Source organism: Myotis myotis, unplaced genomic scaffold, assembly GCF_014108235.1.
Source record: "Myotis myotis isolate mMyoMyo1 unplaced genomic scaffold, mMyoMyo1.p scaffold_m19_p_11, whole genome shotgun sequence".
Taxonomy (NCBI): domain Eukaryota; kingdom Metazoa; phylum Chordata; class Mammalia; order Chiroptera; family Vespertilionidae; genus Myotis; species Myotis myotis.
In genome coordinates, this window is record NW_023416315.1 from 28261731 (window position 1) to 28279076 (window position 17346).

General features: G+C 34.8%; 1 protein-coding gene across 2 annotated transcripts in view; it reads right to left on the reverse strand.

Moving 5' to 3' along the window:
• Positions 1–1453: 1453 nt before the first annotated feature.
• AHR (aryl hydrocarbon receptor) overlaps positions 1454–17346 on the reverse strand; it is a 41022-nt gene continuing 25129 nt past the window's right edge. Inside the window, exons 3-11 of one of the 2 annotated variants that reach the window (XM_036327983.1) lie at positions 15551–15654; positions 15120–15209; positions 12901–13024; positions 11810–11940; positions 9937–10139; positions 9111–9220; positions 8764–8905; positions 6133–7336; positions 3268–3594 (exon numbers count right to left, since the gene is read on the reverse strand). In XM_036327983.1, the coding sequence (XP_036183876.1) occupies positions 3451–3594; positions 6133–7336; positions 8764–8905; positions 9111–9220; positions 9937–10139; positions 11810–11940; positions 12901–13024; positions 15120–15209; positions 15551–15654 (2252 nt within the window). In that variant the 3' untranslated portion in view covers positions 3268–3450. Of the gene's footprint in view, positions 3595–6132; positions 7337–8763; positions 8906–9110; positions 9221–9936; positions 10140–11809; positions 11941–12900; positions 13025–15119; positions 15210–15550; positions 15655–17346 lie in introns of both variants that reach the window. The other variant, XM_036327984.1, reaches the window with a different exon arrangement.

The window sequence follows — 17346 nt, forward strand, 5'->3', positions numbered from 1 at the left end:
TATTGAGGTGCACCTTGGTTGCAGGGCCATTGAGAATCAGTCTATAAGAAGGGAGTTAGTAAGCTTCCAACAAAACAATACATAGAAGGGTAGAAAACAAAACCAGCTTTCAGGAGATCAAAAATTATTTTAGAGACAGGAGGTAAAGAAGTAATTTAATAAAAGGGATGCAGGAGAGATGAGTCCCCCCCCCCCCCCCCCCAGGGTTCTAGAGAAGGAGAGAAAGCTCTGGACTAGGGAAGTGCAGATGCTAAATGCATGAAAACTGCAAAGGAAGGGTGTGAACCTTGGAGTTAGGGGAACCTGCCTCCCCATCTATTGGAGGTGAGCCTAACAGACCAAGGATAGTGGTGTTGTTGAGGTGAAGGTACAGACACACCTAGCATGTTATGGATTTTATTTTCTGGTCTTCAGTAGTAAAACTGGAGGCAAGGTCACCTGCACACATTGGAGAAAAGTTAGAGAAATGTTACCTTGTCTTGGAGGTACCTAACATCCCTGGCCAGCGCTGGGCAGGCTGCTGAAAACAGGGCAAGCTGACATCATGAAAAAGACTCAGTATTGGTTTTTCTAAAATTTTCCAAATTAAATGTGATGCTAACTTGCTATTAGGTTGTTGAGAAAAATATCTAATTATTGTAAAGGGTCAGCCTAAAACAACAAAATATAATTACTGCTAGAATAAAATACTGTTTTTCTCCAGGAATTTTTCTTAAGACAATTTTTAATTACAGAATTCTTGGTGAGTGTTTAGCAGTTATAAATTTAACACCAAAGGCTTAGTGTTCCATTTGTATGTGAGAGTGTGTAGGTTGTGGACAGGATATTCTGATCTGAGTACTAAATATAACACGGGTTAGGGTTAGAATCATTCATTTCAGAAGCATTTTAAATCTTTAATGTTCCCGAAAGTGTTTTTTATATATCCAGGGGCAGAACTTTGTAAGAAATTTATTAATTACCGACAACATATCCTTCAACATTAGAGACTGCCTTTAACATAGTTATAATACTATACAATAAATACTAACATCCTTTATATGAACCAGAATTTACATTAAACAATATCAATATTTGGTGATTATTTATTACCATATATTATTACATGCAATTTTATTTAATAGTAAGGATATTATAAATCATATTTTTTTAAAAAATGTATGCATGGCATATGTAAAGCAGTAACCTTTAGAAGGAAAGACAAAAGCCCTGAAAGCATTTAACTACAAGTTAGTAATACTGAAAAAACACTACATCTGTGCATAGTAATGATTGAAAGCTTCATAATACAGCAGAACACTGGTACACGTTCAGGTACTGTGAGAACCACTTGTACAGGAAAAGTTCAAATCAGACGCATCCAGGTTCTTAGAAGTGGATACCATCTAAAAAGAAACCCCTCAACATAGAGTTTTCTCTTCGTTTTGGCAACTCAGCAATGCAGACAAAGATGTATTTGGTTTGGTTTATTGTGATTTTATTCTTAGATAAGCTTTAGTTATCTTATAGAGATAAAAATATACAATATTACTTTAAAATTTTTAATTTTATAAGTGTATAACTGCTTGCCACCACAGTCACAATTTTAAAAGCCTATCTTCCACTAAACAGTACATCCAGTGACATAAAGGAAGACTAACAAAAATGCTGTAAGACTTTCAATGAAAAGTTTAAATGTAAAAATGGATTATTAATCTAGACCCTCTGGTCTAATGACTAAATCTTTAATGACACCTCATGCTGGAAACAAAATATGAAATGTTTTAGGCAAATTTGTTGTTTTCAATACTTACATTGATTCTACAGATTCAAAATTTTGACTGAAAATGCATAGACTGACATACATATTGTCTGAAGCAACTTTTATGTACATTAACTTACAAAAAAAAAAGGAAGAAAAATGTGTTAATCCTACATCTCAGCTTAGGATTCCATCATGTTTTTATATAATAAATGCAAGATCTGTCTTACACCCTTGACATCACAGTTGAATAAAAGAATGTCAGATGGTGGCACTTCTTTTAAATCACCTGAGGACAGTAGTTAGTAGGGTGATTAATTTGCCTTACTGATAATAAAGATCACTCTACCATAGAAATAACCTAATGTTTGAAATTAATAAAATTGCACGATTATTTTTTTAATACCAACTTAAATGGGTTGCATTCACTATTTGATAAAATATGTAAAACTCAACTTATTTATGTGCATATAAAATATTTTTACATGAAAAATTCAAAATATTTTACAAATAATTTTGTTCACTATAAAGCATACAATGCACCATTCATTGCAATACTTTGCACCAAACATTGCTATATTCAATCTTAACACTCCTCAAATATGAGAAAAACAAATAGTTTTCACTGTACTAATAAGTGAAATTTATAAAGTCAACATACTATTATCTTAAAAGATTACAGATGTAAAACAGTTTGTGAAAAATGTACACACATTGAAATGGGTGCTTTGCTGTAATTTACTCAATGGCCCAGAAACCAAGCTCCTGCTCTTCATTGTAGGTTGAGAAACGTGGTCACTTTAGCAGCAGATTTTCATGCCGCACCATTCAACTACCAGGGTAGAGACGTTAGCAGAGGTAAAGGGTGGTATATCCTTTTTCTGAAAACACTGTTGACATTTTAGTGCTGCTATTAATATTTACGTAATAATTAAAAAATAACCTGAAAAGACATTTTACTTAAAATTTTTCAGTGTAAGGCACAGAGCAACATTTACAGTCTAGAAGCAACTAGATTATATAATAAATAATTATCTTTTTAATCACTATTTGTTCTTTACCTGAAGAAAATGGGTAAGTAGTGCAGTTAACACATGCCTGGATTAATAAAAATGATTGAATTTAAGAAATGCAAATACTATTTGTGTAAAATGTTAATTTTTTAAAAAAGCATTATTTTATATAAAATATACATCCTACAGTGTTATAGGTAGAAAAAAAACTCTGAGGCACTTACATTAACAATGAAGAAGCACCAAACCACATATTTTATGTATTTTAACAGGAGATAAATGCAGAACCTAAAAATATGAGAAATAGTATACTTCTGGTAACTTTCGGTTCATAAGTTGAAAACTCAAAAGCATTTTCTTTTTATCCTGACAGGAATAATTCCAATAGAGAAAACTTTCTTATTTAAGAGTCTTAAAGTTCCCGTGAATACTTTTGCACAATTTGTGGTGCTCAGAATGTGAAATGTAGATGGTATCTCACCAGCCTGTGGCACATACTTTCTATTCGAATGATTACAGACTATGTAATTTTGATGTTTTTAATTCCTCTTTGAAAAACATTAAAATGTGGTTTGGTAATAACAGTGGGAACAACATACATCAATGCTTCCATGTGAACTTGCTGATGTCCAACATTGACAGTTTAGTAACTGTAATCTTCCACCTTTTAAACCAAGGTAAAAATTGGGTTTGGAATTACAGGAATCTACTTGATGTCAAATCAGGGAAAGGTCCGGTTTCTGATGGATGGTGAAGGGACTGAAGTTGTGTGGTAGTCTGAGAGTTATTTATAGTATTTAACTCAGCTGGATAGATTTCATTTAAAACTCCATTTGGAAACTGAAAACAGAAATAGCAATTTATTAGAATGGATCTTTAAAGTATCTTTAATGATTAAATAAAATTAAAATGTATTTTTAAAATCTTCACCCAACATGATATTAAACTTCAAATTACTGTATTGTTGCTAAATTTTAATTCATTCAATGAAAACATACGGAGCACATATATTAGCACATTTATAACCTTTTGGTTTCTCTAATAGATGAGTAGTGTAACTGTGTCACTTCAGATTTGGCATTCCATATATCAGGAGAGCATCTGATCAGGTGTTGCCTTCAGTTTGGATAGAAACTTATGAATCAAAAAGTAACAGTAATAAATAAGTAATGTGGGGTGAGGTGAAAGTAGGTATACAATTTGTGAGTACGTGAAACACAGAGTTTATTCTTGTATTATTTTCCATCTGAACAACTATAAACCTACTTTTGCCCCACAATGTATAGTCTCTGTAATAAGTTTACTTTGGCCAGATTTCATCTCAAATTCTGGGGACCAGGGAATTTATTGAGATTACTACACTGGAACTGCAGATGACCTAAGTATTTCCTACTACTCAAAAAATATTATAGCATGGGTATGATATCCTAAACCAATTTCTACTTTGTACTATACTTTTAATTAATAACCTGATTCTGTAATTAGGACCACTATGATTACTGTCCTAATTTCAGAATCAAGTTATTAAAATGTTTTCTTGCCTTCTTATAATGAAATTGGTCTGGTTTTTATAATTGCTACTGGGGAAGTGGGGGAGATGGACACAGATAGTTCTGTAGTGTTTTATAGATCACAGAGCCTTTAGACTAAATAATTAGTGAGAGTTATAGAAACTTTCAGATTAAAACCAAACCCATAATTCCTTCAAATAAAATCTACCTTTAACACTAGGCTTCAGTAATCAAAATTTTGATTACTTCAAAGATCCTTCAAAACATATATTAAATATATAGTAATAATCACATAATCTAAATCTTCAATGATGGCAACTCTGTCAAGTCTTCAAATGGAAGGTATACTATTTGCCCAGAGAATGTTGGATCTTAAATAAATTACTCTCATCAGTCTAACATGTGCCAGCAATTCTCTTTAAATGTATTATCTAGAGCAGTGCTGTTCAATGGAAATGTGAGCCACATTAAAAAGTGAAATTGTAATATATTTTCCTTAACCTAATATAGCCGAAATTCATCATTTCAATATTCTTTTTTCAAATTAAATCTCCAAAATTGGAAAATATTTTTAGTACCTCTTGTCTGGGACTAGCCACATACAGAGTGGCTACCCTGCAGAGAGGGGGAGAGATACAGGTCTACAGAATTCTAATTATTCATTACGCTGTAGAGAACTCATGAGCTGATGCAAGCCCTGTTCAAAATGTAATATTACACAAGTAAGTTCTCTATCACTTACTCAAGAGTATATCAGTTAAGGTACCGACTAATGATTAACTTCACAGCAATGTTGTGAAATAGACTATAACTAAAGGATGTTAGGAATGAGACTAAGAAAAACCTTCACTGCCCTTTTCTATTACATAACAATGAACTTAATTTTAGTCAGGATTTTCTTCAAAACTAAACTTTTAAATACATTTTTAAATGAACTATTTTATAATGGAAAAGCATAAATGCAAACATACTTAATTCCTGGACGGTCAGAGAGAGCAGATATAATCAGGTTAACTTTTTTTTTTTTGAAGTGATTGTTTTTTAGTGTGCTTGCTGCTAGAAGGGTTTTGATGATACATTTAAACAGTAAAAATACAACATCAACCTCAAGTCCTGTGGTAGAAAGCTAGCTATATTGCCCCTTTAAGAACATCAGAAAAAAAAACAATTCACCTGATGGGATAAAAGGAGGCTGTGGCAGATACGACAGAGGGATTGCCAAAACCGGTTTGGCTCAGTGGATACAGCGTCGGCCTGCGGACTGAAAGGTCTCAGGTTCGATTCCGGTCAAGGGCATGTACCTGGGTTGCGGGCACTTCCCCAGTGGGGGATGTGCAGGAGGCGGCTGATCGATGTTTCTCTCTCATCGATGTTTCTCACTCTCTATCTCTCTCCCTTCCTCTCTGTAAAAAATCAATAAAATATATTTTAAAAAAAAAAGACCGAGGGATTGCTAGAGAACCTAGGACTAAATTCCAGGGACCTTCGGAGGCAAAGGCATGCAAATAAATATCTTTTAACTCAATTTCAACTATATCCAAAACACCAAGAAAATTATTTTTAAAAATCAAGGAAGATAAACCAAAATCTCTATTCTAAACAATATACTTGAAACTGATTTTACTGGGTAACTTAAGGACATATTCAGCCCCTGATTTCTTTCTCCTTTACAACTCAGCTAAATAGGATATACTTGCGTTCATAACATACTGGAAAAGCACTGGCTTATAAAAAAAAAGTAGTCACAGACATAATTAGAAATGTTCTGATATAAATGCTGTAGATAATTAAAACATCCATGACATTAAATAAACCCTTTTAGTGATTCTTCTTACATGATAAATACACCGTTTGAGAACATCCTTACCTTGGTTAAAAATGCCTGCGGGCCTGGCATGGTTGGACTGTACTGTATCTGAGCCGCATTGCTCTGCTGAGGTTCCAGCTGATATGGGTACATGGACACAGCCCCGGCATAACATGTCTGTGGAGTTACTAGGGAGGACTGTAGATTTAGTTTGTGCTTTTGGTTTTCAGGAGCTTGTAAACATGTGACAAAATCTTCTAAGTTAGAAGTAGCAGTAGGGTATGGGGACGGTTCAAAATTCCCTAGGGGAAAGTCTAACTGTGTCCCCTGGGACTGTTGTGGTAACATAGACGAATTACATGGAATAAAGTTCTGTGTATAAGGCATAGTATCAATCTCAGATTTGTAGGGAAACTCTTGATTTGTCCCAGGTAAGTCTGAAAAGACATTATACTGTTGTAGGTCTTGCTGAGGACAATTAAAAGGCACAGAGTGGTTAGAGCTCCAATTTGCAAACATGCCATTGACTTGCATATTCTTCATTTTCTGGCACAGTTGCTGCTGCTGCTCCAACTGCAGGTGCTCCTGGACCATACAGCTTGAGTTCAGTGCCCTGGACGGTTGCTGCTGGTAACCTGGACATGCCAAGGTAGACTTATTTAAAGAATCTTGGACGAACGTCAGGATTTCATCTGTTAAGTCAATGTCTCTGCTGAAGTCATTCTCACCAGAAAAGTCAGTTCTGAAAAATTCCTCATTTTGCTGCATGTGTTTAATGTCTTCAAAATCAACACCTAGGTGTTTCATAATGCTGTACAAGTCACTGTTGTTATTGTCCGGGAAGAGCCCTCCATGACCTTCAGAAAGTGTTGGGTTCATTTCCTGAGACTGACCGATTTGCTCATGTTCCAGGATATCACTTCCCACTGGTGCAATACTGTCCTGCCACTTACTGCATTTGTCCATAGATTCGTTTAAAAAAATTCGTTCGAAAGGATCACTATTTGAAGCAGGACAGAGATAAATAGACTCATCTTGTTGCATAATGGCACTAAAGAGAGAACTGGGATGGGGAGAATCCTTATTGAGAGTTGCCTGGGTAGCAGAATCTTTTCCACTAGCAACATTTTTAGTCCTTACTGGTAAGGTATCCATCATGGGAGGAAAGGGGTTGGTTGTCTCGTACAACACAGCTTCTCCAGTGGCAAACATAAAAGGCAACTTCATATTTCGTTTTTTTAGATGCTCTGTTCCTTCTTCATCTCTAAAATTACAAAAACAGCAAGGAAAATACATTGTAATTGACAGTAGGGAAAAATACTTTTTATTTGACATGCGTTTTTCTGTGCCATAAAATTGTTCTTTGGAAAAATTTAAATGATTTAGAATTTGTCCCAAAAACCAGTATAGTCATTAGAACAAAGATCCCAATATAAACACAAACTGCAAGAATTTGGGAATATGAGTCGGGGAGATATCTCTAAATAAAACACAAGTCAGAAGCTATAAAGGAAAAGATTAGCATAATTCACAATATGAAAATTATATGTGTGTGTACATCATTTAAAACATCAAATCAAGGAATAGTATTAATAAGATGTACAAGATCCAATGAGATAAAGACATAGGTAAATATTACATAACAATGTTCTCTTAAGTATATGTACATACATACACCGTGTTCATGAGTTGGAATATTAAGTATTATAAAAATGTTAATTATCTCAAAATGAGCTATAGTTTCAGTGTAATCCCAAATACAGGTTTACGATTACACTGTAATCCCTTTAGATTTTCTGTTGGGAACTGACAATTATTTCTAAAATGTATATGAAAATATAAAGTGGTCAAGAAGAGCCAAGGCAATCTTGAAGGAGAACAAAAAATCCTAAACAAGCAAAATGGAAGGCATACACTTAGATATCAAATGTGCTTTGATTGCAAAAGTAAACAACTACAAACACATCATCTGATCAAAATGCAGTGCAGTAGAGGAAAGATGGCATTTTCAATAAATGTTACTGATCAGCTGAACATATATATCCAGCTTTTAAATAGTAGACAAGCTTTCATTTTAATCCTAAAATGCACCCTAATCCATTAATATACTCACCAGGGATGATTTGGGAGGTTTATGATTCCCCTGCAAAAATGACCTACTACAACCTAAAATATAAACATAAAACTTTGTGGCACTGTAAATTATGGCTGGAGGCATTGCTTCATAAATATTGTGGGGCTTTAATAGATGTAAAAAGGAAAAAAATGACCTTGATTTCTTATCTCAAGCCACCTACCAAAATCACTTCTCTAGAGAAAATTTACAATGCACATACTTGACAAAATACTCATTTCCAGAATATGTAAGAAACCTCAAAATCAATGCTTGCTTAGAAAACCCATGTTAAGCAAAGCAATGATATATTTACTTTACAGACGGCACTAGACTTTCATCTTTCCTGCATATACCCAAGATAAAACCCTGAAGTGTTCTTTCTTCTCCTCCATAGATGTACATATTTAGTTGTTCAGTAAAGTTTGTCAATTCTATCTAATGTTCTTCACCTATGCCTTCTCCGTTCATTATTCTCACTTTTTATTTGCAGTTTATTTACGTTTAGAAGTTTTTAAGCAGGACTGTTTAAAGTGTTACTAACAACGACAGCAAGCATTCTACGTCTTTGTGCTTACGTTAGAGGCCTCTGAGTTGCAATGATGTAATCCGGTCTTCCATTTTTATAAACCAAGCGGGCGTTAGACTGGATCCAGGTCCATCGGTTGCCTTTGGTAAGAAGCCTGAACACTATCATGCCACTCTCTCCCGTCTTAATCACTAAAATAAAAATTAAAAAATTATCAAACCCAAACTTGACATATTTGTCACCAAAGATAAACTACTATATATTTCTGTGGCAGCTGCAGAGCAGTTAATCATAAAGGTATGATATTGAGTAGACAAATATTCAAACGTTTTCCTGAAACATGCACTAGGGTATATGCCCTTTTTATGAACGTGCTCACAAGGAACTGCAACTTACTCCGCATGTGGTACTCAGCACAGTAGAGCATATCGGCAGCATGAAGAAACTGATACCCTGATCCTTTCATGCACAGCTCTGCTTCAGTGTAGCCCAAAACAAGCTTTCCTCTGTTAAGAAGATAAAGGAATAAAGCTGAAATGACGTTGTTACTTCATTCATGTTAAATGGTATCAGCTATATGCTATTTGCTGCAATAGGTTTGACTTGACACTCAGAATTTTAAATTAGCAGGTGGAAATCTATGTAACTGCTCTCTTTTGCTTATGGCTGCAAATTTCAGTTTTAGACCATTTTCTTCTCCTGAATAAAGACCATAAAAAAGTTAAAGATAAATCTAACAGAGCAGATTATATAGGAAAACAAAACCTTTAGTAAAAATCTAGAATGTTTGTACTCCATTTTTAAGGGGCAGGTTTTTCAAACATCTCTGTATTTCCATATTTGAAAAGAGAAAGGCAATGACATGGAGTATGATATTAGGCATTCATATATCAAAACATAATTCTCTGGAAGTTACTAAACTTCCAGGGCTAAAATTCAAATAAAGTTTGTACAATTTAAAATGTAAAATAAACTAACAATCATCATGGTTATGACATAGAAATTGGGGAAGGTGGTATAAAAAAAATTATAGAGTAAGATGATTTGATGAACCTGAAATTATTTTAAAAGGAAGATGATACTGAAAAAGTATGAAATAACAGCTACTATAATAATGTACAATATTATAATCTGCACTATATGTTTTACATTCCATAAGAGACTTGCTGCATTGTACAATATATACATCTAATAAAATCAAAACTGGAAAAGTTTTACTTACTTAGCATCACAACCAGTAGGTGTAAAGTCTAGTTTGTGTTTTGTTCTGAAGATGAAGTTTTTGGTTCTGATTTCAAGTATGGAGGGCGGCTGAAGTGGAGTAGCTATGGCAAACAAGGCTAACTGAGGGGGAAGCACCGAACCATCTTTCCCTTTCTTGTTCTGGCCGTGCAGGTACTTTAACCTCCCTTGGAAATTCATTGCCTTAAAAACACAAAAGATAGCTCATTAAAATTAACAGTTTAAAATCATTCCTTTTGAAAAGCCTCAGTCCTGGCCACATCTAAGGTTCCTAAAGCTGACAACTGCTACATTCTTTCATTCCTTTCTCCACAGGAAAACAATCCCAAAGTAGTATGAGGACTGTTCTGAAGGGACAGAGAGATGAAGCACTCCTGGCTTTTTAATGGTCACAACAAGAACACCTGTATCATTTTCTAAGTGTGCAAGTGTCCCATCACTGACACCTAGCACAGCTCCTTGTACACCGTGCACTCAATATATATTTCCTGACTGAATAAATGGTGATCAAGTACATGCTAATTTTCAAACACACATGAACTATATTCCACAGCTCACAGTATATTTCATAGCACATGGGAATCTTTCATATAAAGATAAAATACAGTTTTATTAAAACATTAAAATGACCCATGTAATCACAAAGAATGCAGAGTTCTATCAGAGTAAAGATAGAGAATAATTGTAGAAGACAGAAGAAGCAAAGGCAATTGAAGCAGGAGCATGATCAAGTTAGTTGTTTAAAACAGTAATAACCAGGCCAAGGAATAATTCTAATATCAGTATGACAACAGCACAAGAAAGAAAAGACCCAATTACACTCATACTCCATCTCAGAAAATACATACTAATTGATCATCACTACTACAAAAACTATCCCAAAACAATTCTAACTCTGGGTCAGCAACATTATGACATAAACACAAAAATCATTGTTTGCTAATGTTTAAGATTTGATTGTTTCAAATTCCTGATATTTCACAAAAGTAATACACACTATACCTTGTAGTCTCTTTCTCCTGTGCTGGTGGGGTGTACTATATGTTCTGGGGGGTACACTTTGGGATAGCTATGCTGCCCTTTATTTTCTAAATAAAAAACAGGGCAAGTTTTGACACCGATTTGCATGCCTCTTTCATGTGTCATAGGCAGCCTAGGAAGCCAAATTATTGCAATTTGATGAAGAGCTCTAAGATGAATGGAACTAGACCTTCTAACAAAGGGTTCAATGATCCTCTCCACTGAGGCTACAGCATAATATGTACCTTCGGTATAGGCTCTGAAAAGTCCTGCAGTAAGAAAACCCATTTAAAATTTAAGAACTGTCTCCCAAACTTATTTGGGCACTTTCTCTTCTGGAGTGTCTCAGTATCCTGCCCAAACTGCTCTGTAATTATCCTACCCAGGTATTCAGACCACGCAACAGCATCATACCACACGATGATTCTGCAATCATGAATGAACAACCACTTTTCTACGTGGCAGTTATCTTAGGCATGTGGAAAAGGCCAGGGCAATTTCTCTGTCTAGAAGGCATTATATCCAAAGGGAGTAAGCATTCTGCTGTTAAAGAAGAGCTACATAGTTCTTCGTCATATACCTAAAAAGTCCTAAAAGAAGGCAAAAGACAAGCTTCTAGGTTATTTCCCTTAATCTGTGAGGTTTTGGAGTTATAGAAAAAGATTCAAAAATCACAAGTAATGATATTTTAAAAGTGGTTTTTCTTAATTATTTGATGAAATAGATTTTTAAAGCCAAACTCAAATATAACCAAAGAACATCTGTTTCATTTAAACTATTTTATTTATATAACTTAGTAGTAAATGACAGGGCCGTAAGATTTTGCACCTTACCAGAAAACCAGACGAATTATCCAGCAGACACCGCAGTCGGCATATGAAGCACCTCTCCATAAATGAAGAGTTTTCTGGAGGAAGCTGGTCTGGGTCATAGTAGACTGCTGGCTGGAGGAGGCCATTTGCCTCTGGAGAAATAACAGCAACACAAATTTATTTTCCACTTTGCTGTAAAATTAAGTGTTTAGATACTTGAAATTTATGTTAATTTCTAAATTGGAGTCTGTACAAGAAGATTATCATTTTCAGAAAAGGAGCTAATGAAACAAAACTAAAATTTACTGAATATCACTTTTATCTCACAGAACTTTACTCAGTTTTTTAAATTTTCTACTGACCAATTACTGCTAAGTTTCCCCACTTTCAATGCCATTTTATTTTCTTTTTTAACACTTCCACAAACTTCTGGAAACACTGCTTGCCTTGAGAAAAGGTTTTTTTGTGTGTTTTTTTTAATACTTGGATATGCTAGTTTGCTTTTTCTTAATTGTGTGCCTTTTAAAACAAAGAACATTTTACACACACTCCAGAATTGAGCTTGTACATTCCTTCCCATCTTTCACAACAGTATGAGTAATTTCATAAAATGCATTACTGAGTATGGCAACACTTTCCCACTTGATAGTCATCAATGGCTGTCATAATATTCCTTAGATATATTCATTTTTATTAATAGCAAATAAAAATCATTACAAATAAACAAAATAATAAAATCATTCACTTTTTTTTATAGAAAAAGAACATTCCTTAGCTCACCAGCCTCTCTGTGAACTACAGGTACAGACACATGGCTTTCCACTACTTTCCTACCCTCTCTAAGGAGTTCTTTGCCCCTTAGGTTCTCTGCCTCTTTTCATAGCATTATATTAAAAACACCAAAGCTACCTTTTTAAAATTTTACTTATTTATTTTAGAGAGAGAGGGAGAGGGAGGGACATGGATTTGTTGTTCTCCTTATTTATGAATTCCTCGGTTTCTTGTATGTGTCCTGACTGGGAATCAAACCTGCAACTCTGGCGTATTGGGACGGCACTCTAATCACTGAGATACCCAGTCAAGGTCCAAAGTATTTTTATAAACATTCTTACCATCAATTCTTTGTCCAGAGTCTGTACATTGTGAGGGGTTTAATGCCCAGTGTAGCTGACGCTGAAATTCAGCTCGGTCTTCAGTATGGATAAGTTCATACACACTCTGATGTATGACATCAGACTAAGGAAAAAAATACAAAGAAATAAAATAATAGTACCGATTTAAGAAATAAATATGACATACTAAAGTAATTTCAGAACCTAGCTAGATTAGTGATGAATAAAGCAAATGGCTTGCAAAGCTCTCCAGTTACCCAAGACAGGAAAAGCTAGAAAGAGACTAGCTCTGCAATGGATAAGCCAGAAGTTATTTGCCACATACATGTTTTTCAGTCAAGGAAGTCACTTCTTCACTCCTTAACTACAACATATTACATTCTGCTTATTTTTATCCCCTTTTGATCTTCTAAGTCCTACATTTTTCACAAAACCTAATGGAAATATCCAGTTGTCTCTGACTTCTCTAAACCGAATAGTACTCATTATGTATTTTCTTCGAACAGTTTTCTATAGACTGAATTACTCTAAGTAGACTCCATAAGAGTAAGGGATATGCCTTTACCAGGGTAGAATTCTTCTTCCACCACTTGCCTCTCAGCATGGATTCCAGTGATGAGCCCTTAATCCTTAAACCAGTATTTTTCTTTTTTTTAAACTGCAACTCATGGTACTGAATACATTTTCCATCCATCACATATGTACATATAGACACATGGAAGTTTCACAAAACACTCTGTGTGATAACATTGTGTATTCTATTTTATGCCATACTAAGCAACTAAAAAGAATGGTTCATAGTGACTCACTCTATCAATATCACTGCCCACTAAGGAGTGACAACGTGCAGTTCAATGGTGCCTAAGCCACCACCCATGTCAGACACGAACATCTAGGCTAACGTATACATATAGGAAAAAAATAGAGTGGGAAATAGCTAATCTCTTTATTTCATGATGAATAGGAATTACATTATCAAATAATTAAGATAACTAGGTAATTAAGTTTCAAATAGGCCTTTCCACAGACATCAATGTATTTTCTTCATAATTTAAGAAGTCTGAAAGAAATTCTAAGGCTGAGTCAGCAAAATTATCTTCAGGAATATCTTCAGAAATTGTGGTAACAACTAGTTTCCATTATTTTAGCTCTCTAGAGAAATCTCCCTATGAACTTGACGTTGTAGCATTAAGCCATCTCTATGATAGCCATTACACAATTGCCAGAGTTATCATCTGAAACACAGATTGGAGTATACACATTCCCTTTAACACAAACCTTTAGTGGCTTCCATTGTGTACAGAGCACAGATTAATCTTCAGTTTATATACTAGTGTGAACAGTGCTTCTCAAACCAGCAGTCAACATCACCTGTGAGCTTGCTAGAAATACAAATGCATGGGTCTCGCCTTCATCTACTGAATCAGAATACTGGGGGGTTTGAGGCCTAAAGATTTTATAAAATTTTATCAAGTTCTTCAGGTGAGTCTTATGCAGGTTAGAATTTAGGAACTATTAATACATAAGTATACCTAGCATTCAACTGTGCTCAAATCACATCTCATATTCTTTTCCCTCAAATATATCAAACACCTTACTCACCAGTCCACTTATTCACTATTCATTCAATAACATAAAATAAACCAGACACATTCACCTCTTTGAAGGACTTCCAGTCGACAGCTATAGTACTTCTGTCTTTTCCTCCCTGGGTTCCCTCCACAACTGTCAACCCATCTGAATCCTACACTTTCTTTAAGTTAGCTTAAATACCATTACCTTCAGGAAAGCTTCCATAATCCCCATAAATCAGAATTAAAGGTATAAGCCATGGTATTTTGCTTGTACCGTTACATATTACCTCCTCCATTTCAGAGTTGCCCTATGTCCTCCAGTGGATATCCATACTAATTAGACGGCAAATATCCTCTTGCCTGCCCCATTCAAACCCTGTCTGCCCCTTACCTGAATGTTTCTTTTATATAAGAGTTCCTTCTTAAGTGAAAGGAGAAACATAATATCCATAAATTCCATAAACTTTAAGAAAATCATAATGTAGTAAATTATTAATAGTATCAAATATATTAGCTGAAAATATAATTTTTATCCTATAGCACATTTTATTTGATATTTTATATATAGCAATTATCAATTGTGTCCCTAAAGTATAAAATACATAAAAAGTACAATTTTTTTAATGACCTGAGATAAATATTTACCTGCTGAAATCCCAGATAATCTTGTATAGTAGAAGAAGCATAAAAGACCAAGGCATCTGTAGTGACAACCAACACAAAGCCATTCAGAGCCTACCGAGAAAAAAGTTATAAAATCAGTAATGTGACTAATATTGTCACTCATAAATACTGACTTCAACTAAGGCTGTTACTTTTATTGCTAAAAACTCTTCTCTTTAAAATGGCTAAAATGATTACAAATCACACACACACACACACACACACACACTCACAGACACCACATATCTGGGGAATGGAGCACTGCTTGCTGCTGCAGTGCAAATGGAAGTGGAATGCGACGCTGGGTGACTTCTAACTCAAAATGAACTGGAAATAATTAAACAACCCATGAATGGATTCTCCATTTGCAACTGTCATCCTAATTATAAGGAACTATATTTATTAAAATTTACCTGCAATAAGAATTCTCCTTCATTAAAGTTCAGGCCTTCCCCAAATTTTGTTCTACAGTTATCCTGGATTCCATTTCTGTCAGTTGGGGAGGATTTTAATGCAACTATGGAAAAACAATGATACAGTCAGTAGTTTTACAAATAAGTGGTTTCCAAGGGCTCTGAGGGAAAACTCTATACACTAAACCAAACCGAACAAAACACACACAAAAGGAAATACTGGTGTGTACTGTAATGACAGTAAATAATCCTTTGCCAATGGTTGATTTCCAACTCAGATGACAGATTCTTAAAAATAATTTTTGATGGATTCCCTATATAATTTTTGGAATATAACTTAGGAGTTTCAAAGAATTGCATGGTGCAGCTATAAATACTCCTCCCATTCCCATATACTTATGAAAATAAGGCTCATCAGAACATAACCTATAAAAATGATTTTAATACCTACAAATAATATTCTAAACATCAACAAACTAGTGGTGGTAAAGAGAAAGAATCAACCATCCACCTTATCAAGAAATATATTTCCATTAAGTTTAGAAGGTCTTGACTGGATTGGGGGTAAAAAACTGTCGGTATTATTACGGGGTGCATTTTAAATCTATAAATCAACTCATGAAGAATTATCATATTTATGATGTTGAATTATTCTATCCAAGAACATGTATGTTTTTCCATTGGCTCAAGTCTATATTCTTTATCCCACTAGAGTGTATTAAAGTCATTCACAATAAAGATTCGCACATTAATTTTTTGTGTTTAATCCTAAGTATCAGACATTTGTAAAATGGCTTCTCCTTCATTACTATCTTCTAACTACTTGTGAATAATACAGGGTGTCCCCCAAAAATGTACACACGCTTTTTTCCGATAGCTCAGTTGATGTTTGTTTCTTTTTATATTTAACCCATGGTGTTAATAATTACTTAAAGTGTATATACATTTTGGGGGAGACCCTATATATATATATGAAAGGGAGGCTGATGGCATGGTGGGATGCTTACTACTAGCAGTGGCATACTGTAATGTTTTTTCTCATTTTCCCCCCTCCCATCTCTCTTTCTCATGGTGTGTGTGCACACACATGCATGTGTGTATTTGTAGTCTGGGAGGCAACAGCTGAACAGAAATAATAACTACTATTTACCTATTTAGAATTTTTCCAAGCACTCTCAAATATTATCTTACTTAGAAGCATGTGAATGTTGGTGTCTGACATAATTAAGTTCACATCTTAGCTCTGCCACTTAACATGTGAGCTCTTGCAGCCTGTCTCCTAATATGTGAAGTGATAACTGAAATAAACCAACCAACCATCCTGCAGGATTGCTGTGAAGAATAATGAACATGTAAGGAAAGTTCCTGGCATATGTTCAATAAATGGAAGCTTTAATGATTAGCTCCATTTCCAGAGCTTATGGATTGACTAGTTACAAAGTATAACCATTTAGATGCAGCCACAATATCTTTCCATTTTTCTATGCTCTTTTAACCTGTGATATTTAAATAAGAAACCATTAAACAAAACTGAATCTGACTTTACTTTTAAGACTTCTGATTTCAGTAGACTTATGTGACAAAGATAATGAGGCTTGGTGAAAAACTAGAGACTTACTATTAACCAGCTTTTCTCTCGGTCTGAGCAAAGCATCCTATATAATAAAAGCGTAATATGCTAAGTGTCCAACTGAGTGTCCGACCACTGGACCCATAGCTATGACGTGCAATGACCACTAGGGGGCAGACGCTCCAACAGGCAGGTTAGCTTGCTGCTGGGGTCTGGCCAATCAGGA